Below are 18,904 nucleotides of genomic sequence, written 5' to 3' on the forward strand. Positions count from 1 at the left end.
TCAAATTTCATGTAAATAAACAATGTATTTTACACGCGTTGTATACGTTGTTATGAGTCCCATATCGAACAGGACGCGGCGTGACGACTGCCGCCCTTCAAAGTAAGAAGAAAACAAAAACAAAACATAGTTGAACTTTGGTGACCTTGCCCTTTGTTATATAATATAATTCCCCTTATCATAGTTTGTTTCAATATAAATATGCATTGTCATAATTAATTTTGAATACAAACAAGTTTCGGGGTTGAACCAACAGTGAGGAATCAGTCTACCGAATGTCCTTAACCGATGTAAATATCGTACAAAAACATTGGTGTCTTATTTGTTTAATTATTTTAAGGGACATAATTTCCAGCTTTATTCAAAGTATTCAGATACTTTAGTATAAAAACAAATGCCTCATCGCAGGAAAAAAGTGCTGCATTTAGACGTGAATAGATTCATAAAACATGCAAGATAACAGAAAATCTTAGCTGGCTTTTGTCCAAGTATTTTGTACAGGTGTCTGTCAAAAATTAATGATTCACTGAGACAAATATGAACTGCCTCATTGTGTGACTACTGTATTATATGAAAAGTAAAAAAAAACACCCTCTATGAATAGCTATCATGTTGCAAGCTCTGCCTTGTATGCAAATCAACTTAAATAGTTAGTTCGTGTCCAGTGGAGGGAGAAGTCAACAGTACTGTTGCCTCTTGAGAATCTACATCTTCAAACACTGCAATCTTTGTTTTTTGAAGTGCGTTTTTAAATTAGTATTATAAAAACTCTATCATTTTGTTCTAATAGCCGAAACAAATTCCTGTGAGTTTTCATTTGTCGAATGAACTGTTTGTCAATTACAGAATACATATATTTTAGTACAATTTTCTTTTCAAAATGTGGATGCAACGTTTTGCTATTTATGTATTTTTTATGTATTGTTTTTGATTTGATAACTTTGAACTAAACCGATTTTCTATTAGCTTCAGATCTTGATCAAAATTTGGCACCCAGTTCATAGGAGTGCTTATATTGATTTTCTGACATCATGTTTTCTGTAAAGATTTTATTGGTATGTTTGCAAATGTGTACAAGAGAACTGGTGATGGTTGTAGAACCATAACTGCCTCAGCTTAAAGACTGTTATGTAATACAAGGGAATGTAAAGGGAAATGTATTGTAGTGTTACCTCTGTGTAATTTACAATATATCCGCATTAACCTTCACTATTAAGGACAATATGGGAGTAGAAGCAAGGCTACAAATGTTTAAGAAGCATAACAAGTTAAAAAAATTAAATAAATAATATAAAATAAAAACATACAAAAAACTAAGCTAATACATTACTGTAACAGAGAAAGAAAATATTAAGACTAAATTATCATACAATAAAAAAGATAGAAAAAATGCAAAACTTAACTATGAACGAAAATTGTCACTGGGGTTGCTGTCTTATTTCAAAACACTTCTTTAGACACCTTGCTACGGGGAGTGTTAGGACACTGTTGTTTAGCAAGGCTATGAATTGTGTCTTTGGTGGCAAATTTTGGTTTTTGCCATTTCAAATAAGACATTTCTATCGGGGTACAACTTTTGCATGATATTCATCTTCTACTTGATTCTGATCACAAATGTTACATAATCTATTAGCAAAGGGTATTCCGTTGTGTCTGTCAGTCTCAATATTTTGCAGGGTAACAAGGTAGGTTTCAAAAGCAAAATTGTTTTTTAATTCTCTGTATGTTCTTAATTTATTTATATTTCATTTTGGTTTGATTGATTGTCGTTTTGTAATTCACTTTTCCAAGTTGATATAAATGATGTTTGTATATTTTCATTAATTTGTCCTAATTGCCTTGTTGTTAGAATTTCATTGTTGTTAACCAGGTTATACTGGTTGATGTTATTTAAAAGGGAGTCTACCATTTACTATTAATTTCTTAATATTATTAATTTACTATTAAACTCAAAAACATCGTAATGTTATTACTTCTACACCAGGCAACACAAATTAAAACCAACATCGATTTAGAATTACTGTGGCCAATGACATTGACATTTGTTTGCTTTTCCATAAAGCAGCAGTTTCTCTTTTTTTAAAATCAAAACTACCCTTGATACCCTGGAGAAGTATGTCCATTGTTTCACAACAACGACTGTCCCAAGAGATTTTTGTCTTCTCAATTTCTCAAGATAAACGTCCCAGGGTTGTTTTGTTTACTAGAAGGAAATATCCTTTGACAGCATTTCTTGAATTAATTTCCATTGCACAAAAAAGCAGCAAATACTGTTACTGAAGCACAGAATTGGCATGATTTTCCCCGGCCATTCACGCTAACTGCAAATCAAGAGTTTTACCGCATCCATAGTTGTTGACAGCCGATGGATGATGATGGATGTATTGTGACATATTTTGACCCCCGGAACCTGACCTTGCATTCTTGCCACATTTACTGTCATACCCGTTCAATTTCCTTTCATTATTTCATCCATGATATTTTATATTTAAAACCAACCTTTATTTCACAGTCACTCAAGTTTTCACTTTTCTAAAATTATCTTACTGATCAAAAGACTTTTCACCCCCATCATGCAATCTCCCATAGTACTTCCGCAGACACAGCGGCGATTGCCAACATATCTACAAATAACCTGGCTCTCAGGGGCTGAGGAATTAGACTGTGCAATCTCTCCATGAGTTGATTTTGAAACCCAGTATAGTATTCCCATGGGATTTGGGGGATACATTACCAAGGATATTATTACAAGATAAATGATTTGCTTCATTGAACACATACAACAATGCATATTTCCACTAAGATCAGTGACCTTTGATGTGTATCACCAGTCAAGTAGAAACAGTCAAAATATCTTATCAGATTTTCTCAATTTTTGCATGATATTTTCATACAGGACATCTGTTGTTCAAAATCAGGGAAGACTTTATAATGATGAATAAGGTGACCAAGTTTGATGAAGTTTGGAATAGAATTAGTAAAGTTATTATGCACACAATAACAATTATTAACGACGACGACGACAACGCCGGTCAAAAGTGTTGCCTTAATATACCTTTCCCTCCCAACTTTGATGGTACGGGCAAGGTAAAAACACAAAATCATCTTAATTTAAACAGCTATAAGACATCCTACCACTACATCGAAATATGTACTTTCACAGTTGATTGGGTGTCACTGACCAAAGCTTTTAAGACCCCAAAAAGAAGGAAGGAGCAGCCCCATTAGAAAATATTATTGTATTATAGTTGTATGGTAACATAAATGAGACTTGTAATGTTTGATACACTGTTGTATTTTGCGAAAATCCGCTGAATATTATTCAACCAGCCACACAACCAGAAAACTGAATGTGCCCTGTGTGTTAAGTTATTATATTATGCAAATTAGTTGAGCTGGCACAACAGTCATGAATTCCCAGCTACTACATAGAGTATATTATATAAGGACACCCCCCCCCATGAGGGATTATTCTCGTCCTGTGTATATTGATATTGTGATTCACTTTTTCCTTGTATTGGTACGATATAGTAAGAAATTAGTTACAATTAATTAGTATGCAAATATGCTAATAAGCTGACTAATATAAACTATTATAATTCATTGAGACGTCTACACAAACAATATGTAATAACCTAGTTTTGATTTATTTGAGCAAATTGTTAGAATACTGCCAAATACAGACAGTAAGTAAGTAATTAAGTAAAAATTAAAAATCTTTTTGGAATAAATTGTTTGCAACGATATACAAATATATTTGCTGACACAAATTAATTATACAAATTTGATAATTAATATGCACAGATTAATTAAAAGCTGCTAGAGTTTTTTCTATACAAACATCAATATACAAAGTATCAAACGACGTACAGTATACTGCACTGGTCCATTACAGTGGCCTAATGGAATTTATAAAATAGGCCATAGTACACCAGGGTGTATTAAATGAATAAGAAAATCTTATCTTTTGACATTCAATCAAGCTCAACAATTTTAACATATTTTATAATATTTCAAAAAATTTCTGCAACCTTGTTGTCGACATTTTGGCTAATGGTTGTCCAATAGTCCAAAAATCAATACTAGATCATATTTTTAGTTTTAAGTTCAATTGAACACATTTCGACTTTTCAAACCAATAATATGAGGTTATTACGAGGATACCTCAAAGTATGCACAAAGAGAGTACAGCCCCGGGGGTCCGACTTAAAAAATGATCTGGTACGCATGTCTGTGAAAGAAAACGTGTTAAAAGGGTGCGTTTTTTTTAAAGAAAAGCACTTTAACGCGCGTTACGCGTTTAGGGTTACCATTTCAGTCAAAATAGACAAAAAGGGTGTATTTTCCGGTACTGCGAACGTGATAAGGGTGGTTGTTTTTTAAATAAGATTATCGTTTTTTTATTACTTTAAGGAATTCAATGATCGCAAAATTGAGGAAAACGTCTGGCCCCCTGGTTAACGACCCTCGATCACGGGCGATCACGGCATATGACCAACTCGTGCTTACACTTGAGGGGTTAGAAAGCTCTAATGTCGCGCGATCAGGCGCGAGTTCATGGTGCGTGATCTTTTAGCTTTCTAACAGTAAAAGGGGTACGAAATTTTGACCTTTTAAAACGCGTTTAGGGTCATTTTGAAAACCCCGTTCACAGACATGGGTTCCAGGTATTTCCACAAGTCGGACCCCGGGAGTACAGCAGGAGTATCGACCGACGCGCAGCGGAGGTCGATTACTATACTTTCTTTCCTTCCAAGGATACATCATGGGAATGCCGAAATCCAAAAATCCAAAAAGTTTAGAGCAGAATCAGCGAAACTCTTTGTGTGGAGCCCGGTCAAACTCTGGTGGGAGCCATGTTTGTTTTTATTTTTAGAGGACGCTTACGCGCATAATCATTCCATATTTGGAATTCGCATTTCCTTATATGGTAGGATGAAAATACCCCGTAAAATACCGCAAAATTACGGCACGCTGTAACCTGTGGCGTTACGGTGACAGATGTATAATAATACATTTTAATATTACATTTTATAATCCAAAAAAATAATACCTGGAGCTGAAAGGTACATCGTGTATGCTTGTGGATCTGCTGTCGGGGCGGAGCATTGCCATATTCCAAAGTCTTTGCTCTCAAGTGGATCTATTGTTAGTATATATTCGCCAATGTTTTCATCTCCACTAATGGTACATGCACTTGGACATTCAGCTGGATTTATAAATTGTCCAACTGATACTGGGCGTCTCGTGGGAAAAATTGCGGTCCACTCCATGTCGTTAACGTCAATATTTGCTACAGTGCAGATTAGACTCACAGCATCACCAACTTGCTTGCACTGATCTTGAGGAATAACCTTCCACTCCGGTTCACCTACAAATAAATGTGTTCAATAAATTATATATTAAAGAATAAAATATAACCAATAAGGTCACTATAACCATTCCAATATTATCTATAACAGATTTAAATTTGGCCAGAATCACTACAATCTTATTACATTTTTATAAATTAACTTACTTATTATATAAAAATTAAGGCAGTCAATATATTGTGTATTAGCACTAGTAAACAGTATTGCGATTTGTTCAATTCACTGTTAAATTGTTTCGTTTTAGAAAACATGTAACAAGTCGGTAGGCGAATTGGCGATCAAAATCATTTTTTTACTAACACCGCTGTTCTAACCAATGAAGTCGAATTTAACTAACATAGGCTAGGACTGAAGGCGCGTCTTGCTCATGTTAATCCAGAGGTATGAATCTAGTGGAAAATTGAACGTGGAAAAGACAAGGAGCTTTTTTATCTATATGCAATTTACGCGTATGCGAAAATCAAACTTACGCATGGCATTCGAATCATTACCTACACGCAAACCAAACTGTACGGCAAAAAGTTGAGAACAAATGAAATATATGTGCAAATCAGACAGACATATATGCCAATAAATATGGAGGTATCAAATATGTTGAAAATGAACAAACATGTATATACGGGTTGTAATATTGAGTTGACCCTTTGACCTAGATTTCAATAAGATGACATTCGTTCGTCCACCGGATCTTCAAATAGAATTATATAAATAATCCCGGGACATGATTATAATGTAACCTGAATATAATATCAAACAACCGATAGAATTATTTTAGTTTAAAAAAAAACATTGCAAGCCAGAATTTACAACAGTCGATCATTTAGAAACATGGGTTTAGAAATAGAGGTTTACGTCATGAAAATTAATTATTATATTTATTGAATGTTGCAGCCTATTCCATACATGAATTCAGATTCCTGGCATTTAATTGTATTTTATTGCCATACGGAATAGAATGCCACAAGTAAGCCTGCTTTTCCCGTACGCGTGTCATATAGCGAAAATGTTCTTCATATTTCCCAAACGCAACTATCACGTAGAGTCACCTTTATATACATGCAATCCAGTAAAAGCAGTACAGTCAATTCAAAAACAAAATGATAAATTCACGCAAGTACTCAAGCAAATTAGAATAAGATATGTTCCATAATTAGGCTCAAAGATCTGTACCAAGATGCATTTTTCGAAGCTACGAATACAATTCAAGTTTTTGGCTGTTGTCATGGGAAGAGTGAGCAGAACTATTAATTTCAAATTCGTCCATCTTTCTAGAGTGAAGGTTTGACAGACACACAGACCCAATTTCAAGCATATCAAATTACATTACAGCTTTGTAAACTGAACACAGGGCTTTGTGTATCAGATCACTCATTCACCAAGGGGTAGAAATCAATTCATTATCTTCACAAGAGAACTGGTGATGGTTGTAGAACCATAACTGCCTCAGCTCAAAGACTGTTATGTAATACAAGGGAATGTAAAGGGAAATGTATTGTAGTGTTACCTCTGTGTAATTTACAATATATCCGCATTAACCTTCACTATTAAGGACAATATGGGAGTAGAAGTAAGGCTACGCAAATTTGCGAAATAGTAGTTAGTTAGAATTACCGGACATTGTGGGATACATAAAGAAGTGGCATATTAACCAAACAAACATACTCGCACATATCCATACATGTCTTATTGTGTGGGGGAAAGCTGTCATGTACACAATCATAATAACTGGAAATGGTTTCACAACAGAAAACAAGTGTTATTGCTGTCAATAATTATGAACAATAAAAACTGAAATTTAGAAAGACTATGAACAAAAAAATAATGAAAGTCTGTGATTTTCTGCACAGTTTCCAGGAAATTATTAACCGAACCACAACATTTATAAAAAAAGCACAGTGCTGAGATTCACTTCGAGTATATCAGAAATATAATCTTACAATTGAATATGCGTCGTCAAAACGTACAGTTTGGTGACATAATTCAAATTTTGTATAGTTCAATATGCATACAACCATCCATGTACAAGTACATCTTGACAATAAACCCCTCTTTCACATTGTGCAAATACAAACAAGACATTAAACCTTCCTGACAGTAACATGTAAGCGTTGTATTAATCCGAATGAAAAGTCTTGAGTCACGGCGAATACTTCTATCGAGTCGCCCATTTAAAAACCGCTTCAACTAGCCAAGGCCAATCAATAATGTGCGGGGTCATTAATTAAATAATATTAATTTTATTAACACTTACACATTCCCCGAAGGGATTGGCAATGCCTGCAAATGTTTAAGAAGGATAACAGGTTAAAAAATTAAATAAATAATATAAAATAAAAACATGATACAAAAAACTAAGCTAATACATTACTGTAACAGAGAAAGAAAATATTAAGACTAAATTATAATACAATAAAAAGATAGAAAAAATGCAAAACTTAACTGTGAACGAAAATTGTCACTGGGGTTGCTGTCTTATTTCAAAACACTTCTTTAGACACCTTGCTACAGGGAGTGTTAGACCACTGTTGATTAGCATAGCTATGAATTGTGTCTTTGGTGACAAATTTTGGTTTTCGCCATTTCAAATAAGACATTTCTATCGGGGTACAACTTTTGCATGATATTCATCTTCTACTTGATTCTGATCACAAATGTTACATAATCTATTAGCAAAGGGTATTCCGTTGTGTCTGTCAGTCTCAATATTTTGCAGGGTAACAAGGTAGGTTTCAAAAGCAAAATTGTTTTTTAATTCTCTGTATGTTCTTAATTTATTTATATTTCATTTTGGTTTGATTGATTGTCGTTTTGTAATTCACTTTTCCAAGTTGATATAAATGATGTTTGTATATTTTCATTAATTTGTCCTAATTGCCTTGTTGTTAGAATTTCATTGTTGTTAACCAGGTTATACTGGTTGATGTTATTTAAAAGGGAGTCTACCATTTACTATTACTTTCTTAATATTATTAATTTACTATTAAACTCAAAAACATCGTAATGTTATTACTTCTACACCAGGCAACACAAATTAAAACCAACATCGATTTAGAATTACTGTGGTCAATGACATTGACATTTGTTTGCTTTTCCATAAAGCAGCAGTTTCTCTTTTTTAATAATCAAAACTACCCTTGATACCCTGGAGAAGTATGTCCATTGTTTCACAACAACGACTGTCCCAAGAGATTTTCGTCTTCTCAATTTCTCAAGATAAACGTCCCAGGGTTGTTTTGTTTACTAGAAGGAAATATCCTTTGACAGCATTTCTTGAATTAATTTCCATTGCACAAAAAAGCAGCAAATACTGTTACTGAAGCACAGAATTGGCATGATTTTCCCCGGCCATTCACGCTAACTGCAAATCAAGACTTTTACCGCATCCATAGTTGTTGACAGCCGATGGATGATGATGGATGTATTGTGACATATTTTGACCCCCGGAACCTGACCTTGCATTCTTGCCACATTTACTGTCATACCCGTTCAATTTCCTTTCATTATTTCATCCATGATATTTTATATTTAAAACCAACCTTTATTTCACAGTCACTCAAGTTTTCACTTTTCTAAAATTATCTTACTGATCAAAAGACTTTTCACTCCCATCATGCAATCTCCCATAGTACTTCCGCAGACACAGCGGTGATTTTGAAACCCAGTATAGTATTCCCATGGGATTTGGGGGATACATTACCAAGGATATTATTACAAGATAAATGACTTGCTTCATTGAACACATACAACAATGCATATTTCCACTGAGATCAGTGACCTTTGATGTGTATCACCAGTCAAGTAGAAACAGTCAAAATATCTTATCAGATTTTCTCAATTTTTGCATGATATTTTCATACAAGACATCTGTTGTTCAAAATCAGGGAAGACTTTATAATGATGAATAAGGTGACCAAGTTTGATGAAGTTTGGAATAGAATTAGTAAAGTTGTTATGCACACAATAACAATTATTAACGACGACGACAACAACGCCGGACAAAAGTGTTGCCTTAATATACCTTTTCCTCCCATCTTTGATGGTACGGGCAAGGTAAAAACACAAAATCATATTAATTTAAACAGCTATAAGACATCCTACCACTACATCGAAATATGTACTTTCACAGTTGATTGGGTGTCACTGACCAAAGCTTTTAAGGCCCCAAAAAGAAGGAAGGAGCAGCCCCACTAGAAAATATTATTGTATTATAGTTGTATGGTAACATAAATCAGACTTGTAATGTTTGATACACTGTTGTATTTTGCGAAAATCCGCTGAATGTTATTCAACCAGCCACACAACCAGAAAACTGAATGTGCCCTGTGTGTTAAGTTATTATATTATGCAAATTAGTTGAGCTGGCACAACAGTCATGAATTCCTAGCTACTACATAGAGTATATTATATAAGGACACCCCCCCCCCATGAGGGATTATTCTCGTCCTGTGTATATTGATATTGTGATTCACTTTTTCCTTGTATTGGTACGATATAGTAAGAAATTAGTTAGACCGGTCACTGGTAGCATAGTGGTTGTCGCTCCAGACTCATGATCGGTAGACCCATGTTCAAATCCTACCTTAGGCTGAACATCAAAGGGTCAACCCCTACCCTGGGTGAGTGTGCCACAGACTCAATGGGAAGGCCAATTCCACTGGCCGAGATTCATTAACTAACGAATGCGACTTTGGGGGAACCTTTGTTAAGGTCCGCAGGTGCTTGTGTTCGACCGAGCCTGGTTGACGCCAGGATAGCGCATTAAAATTGCCATTTGACAGAGAGATGGCCACACAGCCCTGTCATGTAGTGCCAAACATGAATATGACTTCTGTGGCAAAATGCACTATGTGTCAGCACTAGCACTTGCAATTTGCACATACAAAAAAAATAAAAAAAAAGTCAGGAGAGACAACGGTGACATTCAATGTCCAGAACTGTCGCCTGGCACAAAAATATTAAAAAAAAAAAAAAATTAAAAAAAAAATTAAAAAAAAAAAAAAAAAAAAAAAAGAAATTAGTTACAATTAATTAGTATGCAAATATGCTAATAAGCTGACTAATATAAACTATTATAATTCATTGAGACGTCTACACAAACAATATGTAATAACCTAGTTTTGATTTATTTGAGCAAATTGTTAGAATACTGCCAAATACAGACAGTAAGTAAGTAAGTAAGTAAAAATTAAAAATCTTTTTGGAATAAATTGTTTGCAACGATATACAAATATATTTGCTGACACAAATTAATTATACAAATTTGATAATTAATATGCACAGATTAATTAAAAGCTGCTAGAGTTTTTTCTATACAAACATCAATATACAAAGTATCAAACGACGTACAATATACTGCACTGGTCCATTACAGTGGCCTAATGGAATTTATAAAATAGGCCATAGTACACCAGGGTGTATTAAATGAATAAGAAAATCTTATCTTTTGACATTCATTCAATCAAGCTCAAAAATGTTAACATATTTTATAATATTTCAAAAAATTTCTGCAACCTTGTTGTTGACATTTTGGCTAATGGTTGTCCAATAGTCCAAAAATCAATACTAGATCATATTTTTAGTTTTAAGTTCAATTGAACACATTTCGACTTTTCAAGCCAATAATATGAGGTTATTACGAGGATACCTCAAAGTATGCACAAAGAGAGTACAGCCCCGGGGGTCCGACTTAAAAAATGATCTGGTACGCCTGATCAAAAGACTTTTCACTCCCACCATGCAATCTCCCATAGTACTTCCGCAGACACAGCGGCGATCGCCAACATATCTACAAATAACCTCGCTCTCAGGAGCTGAGGAATAACGAACTTGATATAAAACTAAATGTGTTTATGTTGATACTTTCAAAACTATCCAACCCAGTTTAGCCAAGTGAAGAGTTGGGGCAGATTTTCAATTAAAATTTTTTTGCAATAACTTTACATGGCATAAATATGATCATGCAATATCGTAATTTAAAGTGAAAGTCAAGGCTAACAACATAACACTCCTCGATGGAAGAGCTCGGGAAATGTAAGAACATGCAATTTACAGTTTTTTTATATCACTTCTCATTCTCTAGATATTAAATTTTTCATCAATTTGTGTAGACCGCCATCTTGATTCTTCAGCAAAGGATTATGGGTAAAGTATGACATCATAGAGTCTGTTGTCAGAAATTGAGAAAATGATTTCATCTATAACTTCAAAAGTTGAACTTTAAATTGGCTGAAAGTTTAGAACAGGGTAGCATACATGTACTGGTGCCAAACATGCTTATAAAATAGTTGTCATGGAAACAGAACTGAAAATATTTATTTTTATGTTTTTCTACCAAATGCTCAAATTTCCTTATATTGTATACAATTTACCGTTGTGAGTAGGTTATATAGGTGATATATTACTTGTTGACCATAAAAAGTGGACAAAAAAGTGTCATTCTATATTTCACAACGAAAATAACGATTTTTATTTTTTTAACGTTTTTGGTAATATCTTCACTTTATGTGTATTTGTAACATTCTAATTTACATTACTATAATCATATACAAGAGGTATATGCATAACGAAAATTTGAACTTATTCGCATCAGTATTTCCCTTGTTATAGATGAAATAATTTTCTCAATTTCTGACAACAGACTCTGTGATGTCACACTTTACCCATGATCCTTTGCTTGAGAATCAAGATGGCTGACTACATAATACTGATGAAATGTTGAATATCTAGAGAATGAAAAGTGATATAAAAAAAACTGTAAATTGCATTCTCCTACATTTGTGGAGCTTTTTCTTAGGGGTCCTTGTGTTGTTTGGCTTGACTTCCCCTTTAAGTGATTTATTTGGCATATGGCAAAGAATTCTGCTCATGACAGAACTTATTTATTTTTATTAAATTGTCGCTAGCGGACGCAGCAATCACAGTTGTGAACGTTCGAATAAAACCGGAACACCTTACCATATTTCTGAATTTATTTAATATACATATTTCATTGTTTACAGTTTCAACAAATTGTCATCGAAAGCACTGAAGTGTCACTGATAGAATAGTTTATATTGCAATTCTTTCAATTTTAATGTGTTGTATTGCAATACAATAGTGATAATTAATATATACATTTCTTTATTTCATTGCTCACAATGATTTATACATTTGTTTCATGGTATAATTTCTTATCTATATCGGAAAATTGTTCTGGGATTATTAATTTTAATAAACAATGTTCAATTATCCTTTTGCAACACCATTGAGATCATTACTTATAGTATGTCACTAAGTAGTATAACAAGAATGCATGGCGAAAAGCTTCAAATGTTCCTTAGTCGAAGTAAGAAACTGGGGGGGGGGGCAATAGTTTGACCATAGTTTCTCGGTTCCTTAGATTTTGAAATTGTTACTTTCAAACAGAAACCAAACAATCCAAGTTATAAATGCTGCAATCAACCCTGTTTTTTTAAAAGGTGTGTTCTCCTCAGTATTGAAAATTCTTCTATCGTTCATTGAAAAGAAATGAAATAAATGTACCAAACCTCTGTATTCATAAACAAGTTCTGATTCCAACAAGTAACGCAAAGCTCCCTGATTCCAATTCCGCAAAACGTATGTGCCTAAACGATAATTGTCTTTTTTTTCTCAAAAGTTAAATAGATGAGAGGGGGTCACGTAGAATGGAATAAATCCCATAGCGACATTTCGGCATCGCAAAAACTGCAACCCTCACGTTTCCCATTTTAAATCTGTGTCCCACTGAACTGGGCAGTTATAGATTTTTTTGCTGAAAATGATTACTCGTATCCAAGTAAATTTGGGATATCTCTCGTGTTGTAGCCACGCCCACATATCCTGAAACGGTCGACTGTTTCCGACTCTCGCCGAAAGTGCGCCACCAAATGACAAAATGTGAGAGGAAGTCACACCCCTGATAACGTAATAACACTGGTCATTCAGTATACTTTTAAACGATATACATTTTTCGGTCGGCGTTTTTTTTTTTTTTTTTTTTTTTTTAATTTTTTTTTTTTTTTTTTTGAGAGGGAGTTTTTAGATGTTTCGTTCTGGGCAGTTGCAGTGAAACGTATATTCATAGTGTAAGTATTCACACGTTTCTTATCGATCCGACGGTGCAACATCAGTGGACGAAAGCCACTTAACTTCAGATTCTTCTTTTTTTGGGAAAAACTGTCCTCGTCCATGAAAAAACAACTAGGTTTCAAGAGAAACGCCGACAACGTAAATCTGGCACAACACTTTTGAAAGAAATAGATTCCGGACCAGCCCATGATCACCGACGCGGATTTCAGAAGAGAGAGAGAGAGACGTCCGGCAAGTGTTTCAAATGAGTTGACTTTTTTACGATCCTGATTATCGTTTTATAGAGACCATTTCAGGCCCGTAGTTTGGGGGGGGGGGGGTTCGGGGGGTTCGGTCGAACCCCCTAAATTTTGGAAGTGAATAGATTTATTATCGTAGATTAGAACATAATAAAACAAACAGTATTAGTTAAAATAATTATCATCGTTTAAATCACTTGATTCAGTGAGGTAACTATCAGATTCAGCAGCTGATGTTAAATATTAAAACAACATTGAAACAATAATGTAATGGTAGTCACTCTCTGAATGATGTGATGGTCCTGAATACGGCCGTTTGTCTTGTGCGAGTGTTCGCTCAGTTAGTAAAGTGTCACGGTGGGAATCAAACGGGATTGACACAACACGACACTGTACTTTCCTAGCTTGTTTCATCAGTTTTGTATTCTTAAATGATGGCATATATACTGTTTTGTTGCAAGTGTATCAGCCAAATGTAGTCAACTTATTGTATTAGTACATGTAGTCTGTGTTATTGGACAATAGTGTATAGCTACGGATTCAACAGATCATTAAAAAATTGCCGAAGATTTATCATCACGAGTTGTATAGGTCGAAGAGCTCCTTGCAGCCAACAATTTACCCCCACGGTGTTTTTTCAGCACTGAAACTATGCGACAAATCATATTTTTCAAACATATTTTTAATCACGTTTTTTGTTTTGATGTCTTAGAACATTTACTAAAATTTTTGGTGAGTTCATAAAAAGAAGATGTAGTCATTGAAGTCTATTGAGACCGCTGCTAAACTGCCACTATATGTATATTATTTTACCGCTCTCTAAAAACAGATTTACAATGAACCAAAACATTTACATGCTGTAAGAAACATATATGGTATGCCGTTGGTTAGTGCATTTCATTTGTTTGATGCAATCATTGTGCCAGCTATTTCTTATGGCAGCGATATGGGGGTACGAAAATTCGGAAATCGAGTGGGTACAGACAACATTTTGCAGATATCTACTTAGCGTTAATAGTGGTACTAACGATGTAGCGATGTTGGATGAATGTGGAAGGCTGCCATTATGCTGTCGTTATTTTAAGCGTTGTATCTCATATTGGTTAAAATTAGTTGAAGTAAAAATAGCTGGAACCCCAAAACATGTTATATCATGCTTAAACGATTAGACAAAACCGGCAGACTTACTTGGGATACACCACATAAAAATCGCCTGTTCAAATATGGTTTCGGCATTGTCTGGTTTGTAAAACAAGTTGGAGATACTGCAAATTTCATTGAGATATTTACTCAAACAATAAAAACAATTTATCAGCAAGAATGCCATGCCTCAATTTCACAATAATCCAGGCTGTGTACTTTAGGAAATATCAAAGTAGTATTATAACCTAGGAGATTTATTGGCAAGCAATTATAGACTAAAATATATACTGACGATTTTTCGCTGTTTTTGGCCATTAACATAATGTTGAATTAGGTATACACACAAAAATATAGTTAGATCAATACATTTTTAGTTTTTGCAGTGATATGCTTGAATTTAGCATGGGAGAAAATGGAATTCACTTTGTTTTCATATGTCCATTTTAAATGATCTAAGGGTTGATCTTTTGTCAAATAATGCAATATGCAATTTTGCAAATACTGATAGTTTGGGCTTATTTCGTCGTTACACAAACAGCCACACTATATATCAACTAGTTCTGTATCTTTTAACAGTTTTCAAGCGACGAGATGAATAATAATCCAGCTTAACTTAGTACCATATGTTTACATGGATGTTGTATTGTATTTTTATAAAACGTGCTATGCACTTTTCTACTCATTACATTTTCTACGATGGGCTGAGGCCCTGTACAAAAATAAAATTACATAATACAAAATTGACTAAATACTAAAATGAATAATTGTAGACAGATTTCGACATGAAATCGTGTCACTTTTATGTGCGCTAACATCTGCGAAGAGCGAAAAAACTTGTGAGTAGCATTCTACCTTAAAATGCTTAGACAATAATGCTAAGCTACGTACAGTCTTTTCGTTTTTGTGTTCAACATTTTGCCGTAGTGGATCTAGGGTGTCGGTGCGTTTGTCTGTGGGTGGGGAATGGCTCAGAACCCCTTCTCTAAAATCATATGGTAAAATTGTTCAAAGACGTTATGTGAAATAACTTACCAACGTAACACAAAGTAAACCAATTTTATTTAATAACGATAATTTAAAAATGTCTGTAACAGAGCTCATAGACACTTTTTTAATATAAAATTCACACGTTTCACGTCAAATATATTTTTTTGTTTTCGAACCCCCCTATTCAAAAGTGCTGGCTACGGGCCTGCATTTAGTCCCTGTTAAGTAAAAGGTAGCAATAATTTTGACAGTGACACGAAAACGAAGCGTCGGACAAACAGGAAATTACACAGCCTTACACACGGCTAATTGTTTTCATTTCCGAAGGCTAAAAGTTTCTGAATTGTTTGGTGATTGGTGTTGAATGTCGAATTCACACCTCTGTTCTGTTTTTACCTCCATGTTTGCAGCTTAATCTGCGTAATAATTCATGAAATAAGAATCCGGGCTTGGTCAATGTGTTTCCACCAAGTAAAGTTTTAATATGATGTTATAATTATGACAATCACGCCATGGATCACGCTAACTCGAATCCACTCTGATTTTATCTGTATGTGTGTCGATCTCGATTATCCAATTAAACGCCGCTTTTAACGCACTTGCCCTCGCCGTGACCCGACGCGTTCACCTATTTCAACAAAATGTAAATTTATTTCCACGCGGCTGTCATTTATTTACTAACTGTGATTTGTCATTTTGCAATATAGTCTAATGTTAGAATGTCAAAATATGTTCTCTTTTATTTTAATTTTGAAAGTTTTACTCAGACGATCGATGAAATAAAACAGTGCAGTGACGTGCCTTGTAACCTGCTAAATTACGAGATAATTCCGACGTCAGAGACATGACAGTGTACAAACGTGCGCCGGTGTCGGTGACGATCACGGTGACCAGCTACACCAGAACGGACATATTTCGCATCTTACTCAACCCCATGCAACAAAAATTGATACTATGTGTTCATTATGGTCCATTCTTCCTTGACGAACAAGTACATAAGTGACAATTTAGTCGAAGACGAGAAAACTGCACAAGAAATTTACCTTATTTACACTTATCGGCAATGCAAGCTGCCAAGCGACTTCCCCTTCTGACGTCGCAAGGGGAATTTCTGTATGCAAATGAGAAGCTAATGGGAGCCTCGTTTTAAAATACACAAAAATAAAGTTGCTGTAGAATTAGTTTAAAACACATTTTTCACTTAAAAAAATAATTCATGCTTAGAAACATAAAAATTAATAATATTTATGTATCAATGGATAATTTTAGGCTTGAAAATAGCAGCTATTTCACAGGCACTTTAAATTACAGATCACACCGATATCTTCATGTTCCGCTTCAATTACGTCAGTACGACAAAACACGGAAATTTAAAAACGTATGACTCAATAACATCCAATTAATTCTTGCCAATAACGACATTGAAATTATGATGATAAATATCGCTTTGTATAGTGCTGTTGTACTGGGCATACAGTCTCATAGGCGCTGTAGCTGTTTTCGTGGAGACCGATTGACATAATTTGACGGTAAACTCCCGGAATTCGCTGTAAATAACTCTAAACATCAGGGTATATGGAGATGTGTCAACAATTGTCACACCAGGAAGACAAAATCTCCCCTGAGTTAATAATTGCTTAATGTGATATATCGCCCTCTAGTGTTCTGTGTGAATTATTCGTTGAAACAACATTTGAATTACTATGGCGATTATATTATGCTTTTTGGTTCACGGGTAAAATAAAATAAAAGACGATCACGTAACAGTACAAAAACACCTTGGAACCCCGTAGGCAGGCAGGTGACACCGGTTCGCACTTAATGGGGTACCAACCCCCCTGCCAAATTCCAAGGGAAAATCAAAACATTTAAAACACAGAACAAGTAACATAAAACATATATGCGCTGCTGTAAGTGTGTGCAATGATAGCCCACCAAGAGGACAAAACTCTTGGCTCCTGTGCGTGTGCTAAGTTTGTAAATACAATGATGTTCGTTTGTATCGATGTTTAACAACAAGACAAAGCAACTTCCTGCTTTAAATAGATCGTACCTGCCATGTTTACAGTAGAATGCGAAGTGTGTTATCCTCGATTTTACATAGTGCATTCTCTACCGTCCACATAATCTCAAATTCAGACAGTTGGTTCATGATCCGGAAACATTCATATTCTGTTTCAAGCCTCGACTTAATACTTTGAATAAAAATGTCCAGAGGCTCACTCGATCCTTTGTTTTGCCTTTTATTACGACGGCTGACATGAATTGCAACCTTAGCCATGCACGCTAAGAAACAAAATAAGCCTTGTGCCTTGCTCGACATAAAGTGTTTTGAGCGATGGGGTGGTAAAATAGTGAACCACCAAATCGGAATGCGAAAATCTGGTTGAAGCAGTCGCGACGCGATGTTATTAAAATAATGGAGTAAGGCGCTATTTGATGGACAATCATAAAAAATGTGTTGAAGTGTGTCAACTTCATCACAAAAGGGACATTTATCTGAATTGTTCAAACGAGCTTTGAACAGAAATCTCCCCGTTGGAAAGGCACCATGGATAATATAATATAATATAATATAATATAATATAATATAATATAATATAATATAATATAATATAATATAATATATTAAGCAAATAAAATAGTATTAAACTCATGCTTACCTAGAATCAGGTGTAGATTCGCCAAAAGTGCAACGACGTAAATTAGGTAATTCATGCTTTTTCAAAGAAATAACAGGTTAATTTTCAATGTAGAATTGTCCGGATTGCTGTATGGACAGTATTAGAATAGTTGAATACATATCACTCTATCAAAATTAAACCAATACCATGTGGCGGTTGGGCTATATTATCGAACAGAGGTTTAAAGAAGAAGCAGTTCATGATAGCAAATCTCACACCCTATCATACTCTCGTCTGAAATGCTGTGAGGGCGCAAACATGCTACAACTACATAGTATGCTTATTTTTAGTGGACTACTCACAATAGCGCGTGTTGGTATCTGTGTGGAAGATTCAGATATAATAGTACACAGTGACAAAAAAAGATATATATCAAATTAATAAATAAAAT

The 18,904-nt window shown here is 34.6% G+C and overlaps 1 protein-coding gene across 2 annotated transcripts in view; it reads right to left on the reverse strand.

Moving 5' to 3' along the window:
- The window catches only part of LOC146726050 (contactin-1-like), a 32,678-nt gene extending 13,996 nt beyond the window's left edge, over positions 1-18,682 (reverse strand). For both annotated transcript variants that reach the window (XM_085496304.1, XM_085496303.1), the window contains exons 1-2: positions 18,493-18,682; positions 5,054-5,371 (exon numbers count right to left, since the gene is read on the reverse strand). In XM_085496304.1, the coding sequence (XP_085352430.1) occupies positions 5,054-5,371; positions 18,493-18,547 (373 nt within the window). In that variant the 5' untranslated portion in view covers positions 18,548-18,682. The remainder of the gene's footprint in view (positions 1-5,053; positions 5,372-18,492) is intronic.
- Positions 18,683-18,904: the final 222 nt, after the last annotated feature.

This window comes from Saccoglossus kowalevskii, unplaced genomic scaffold (genome assembly GCF_978046115.1).
Source record: "Saccoglossus kowalevskii unplaced genomic scaffold, keSacKowa6.1 SCAFFOLD_109, whole genome shotgun sequence".
Classification (NCBI taxonomy): domain Eukaryota; kingdom Metazoa; phylum Hemichordata; class Enteropneusta; family Harrimaniidae; genus Saccoglossus; species Saccoglossus kowalevskii.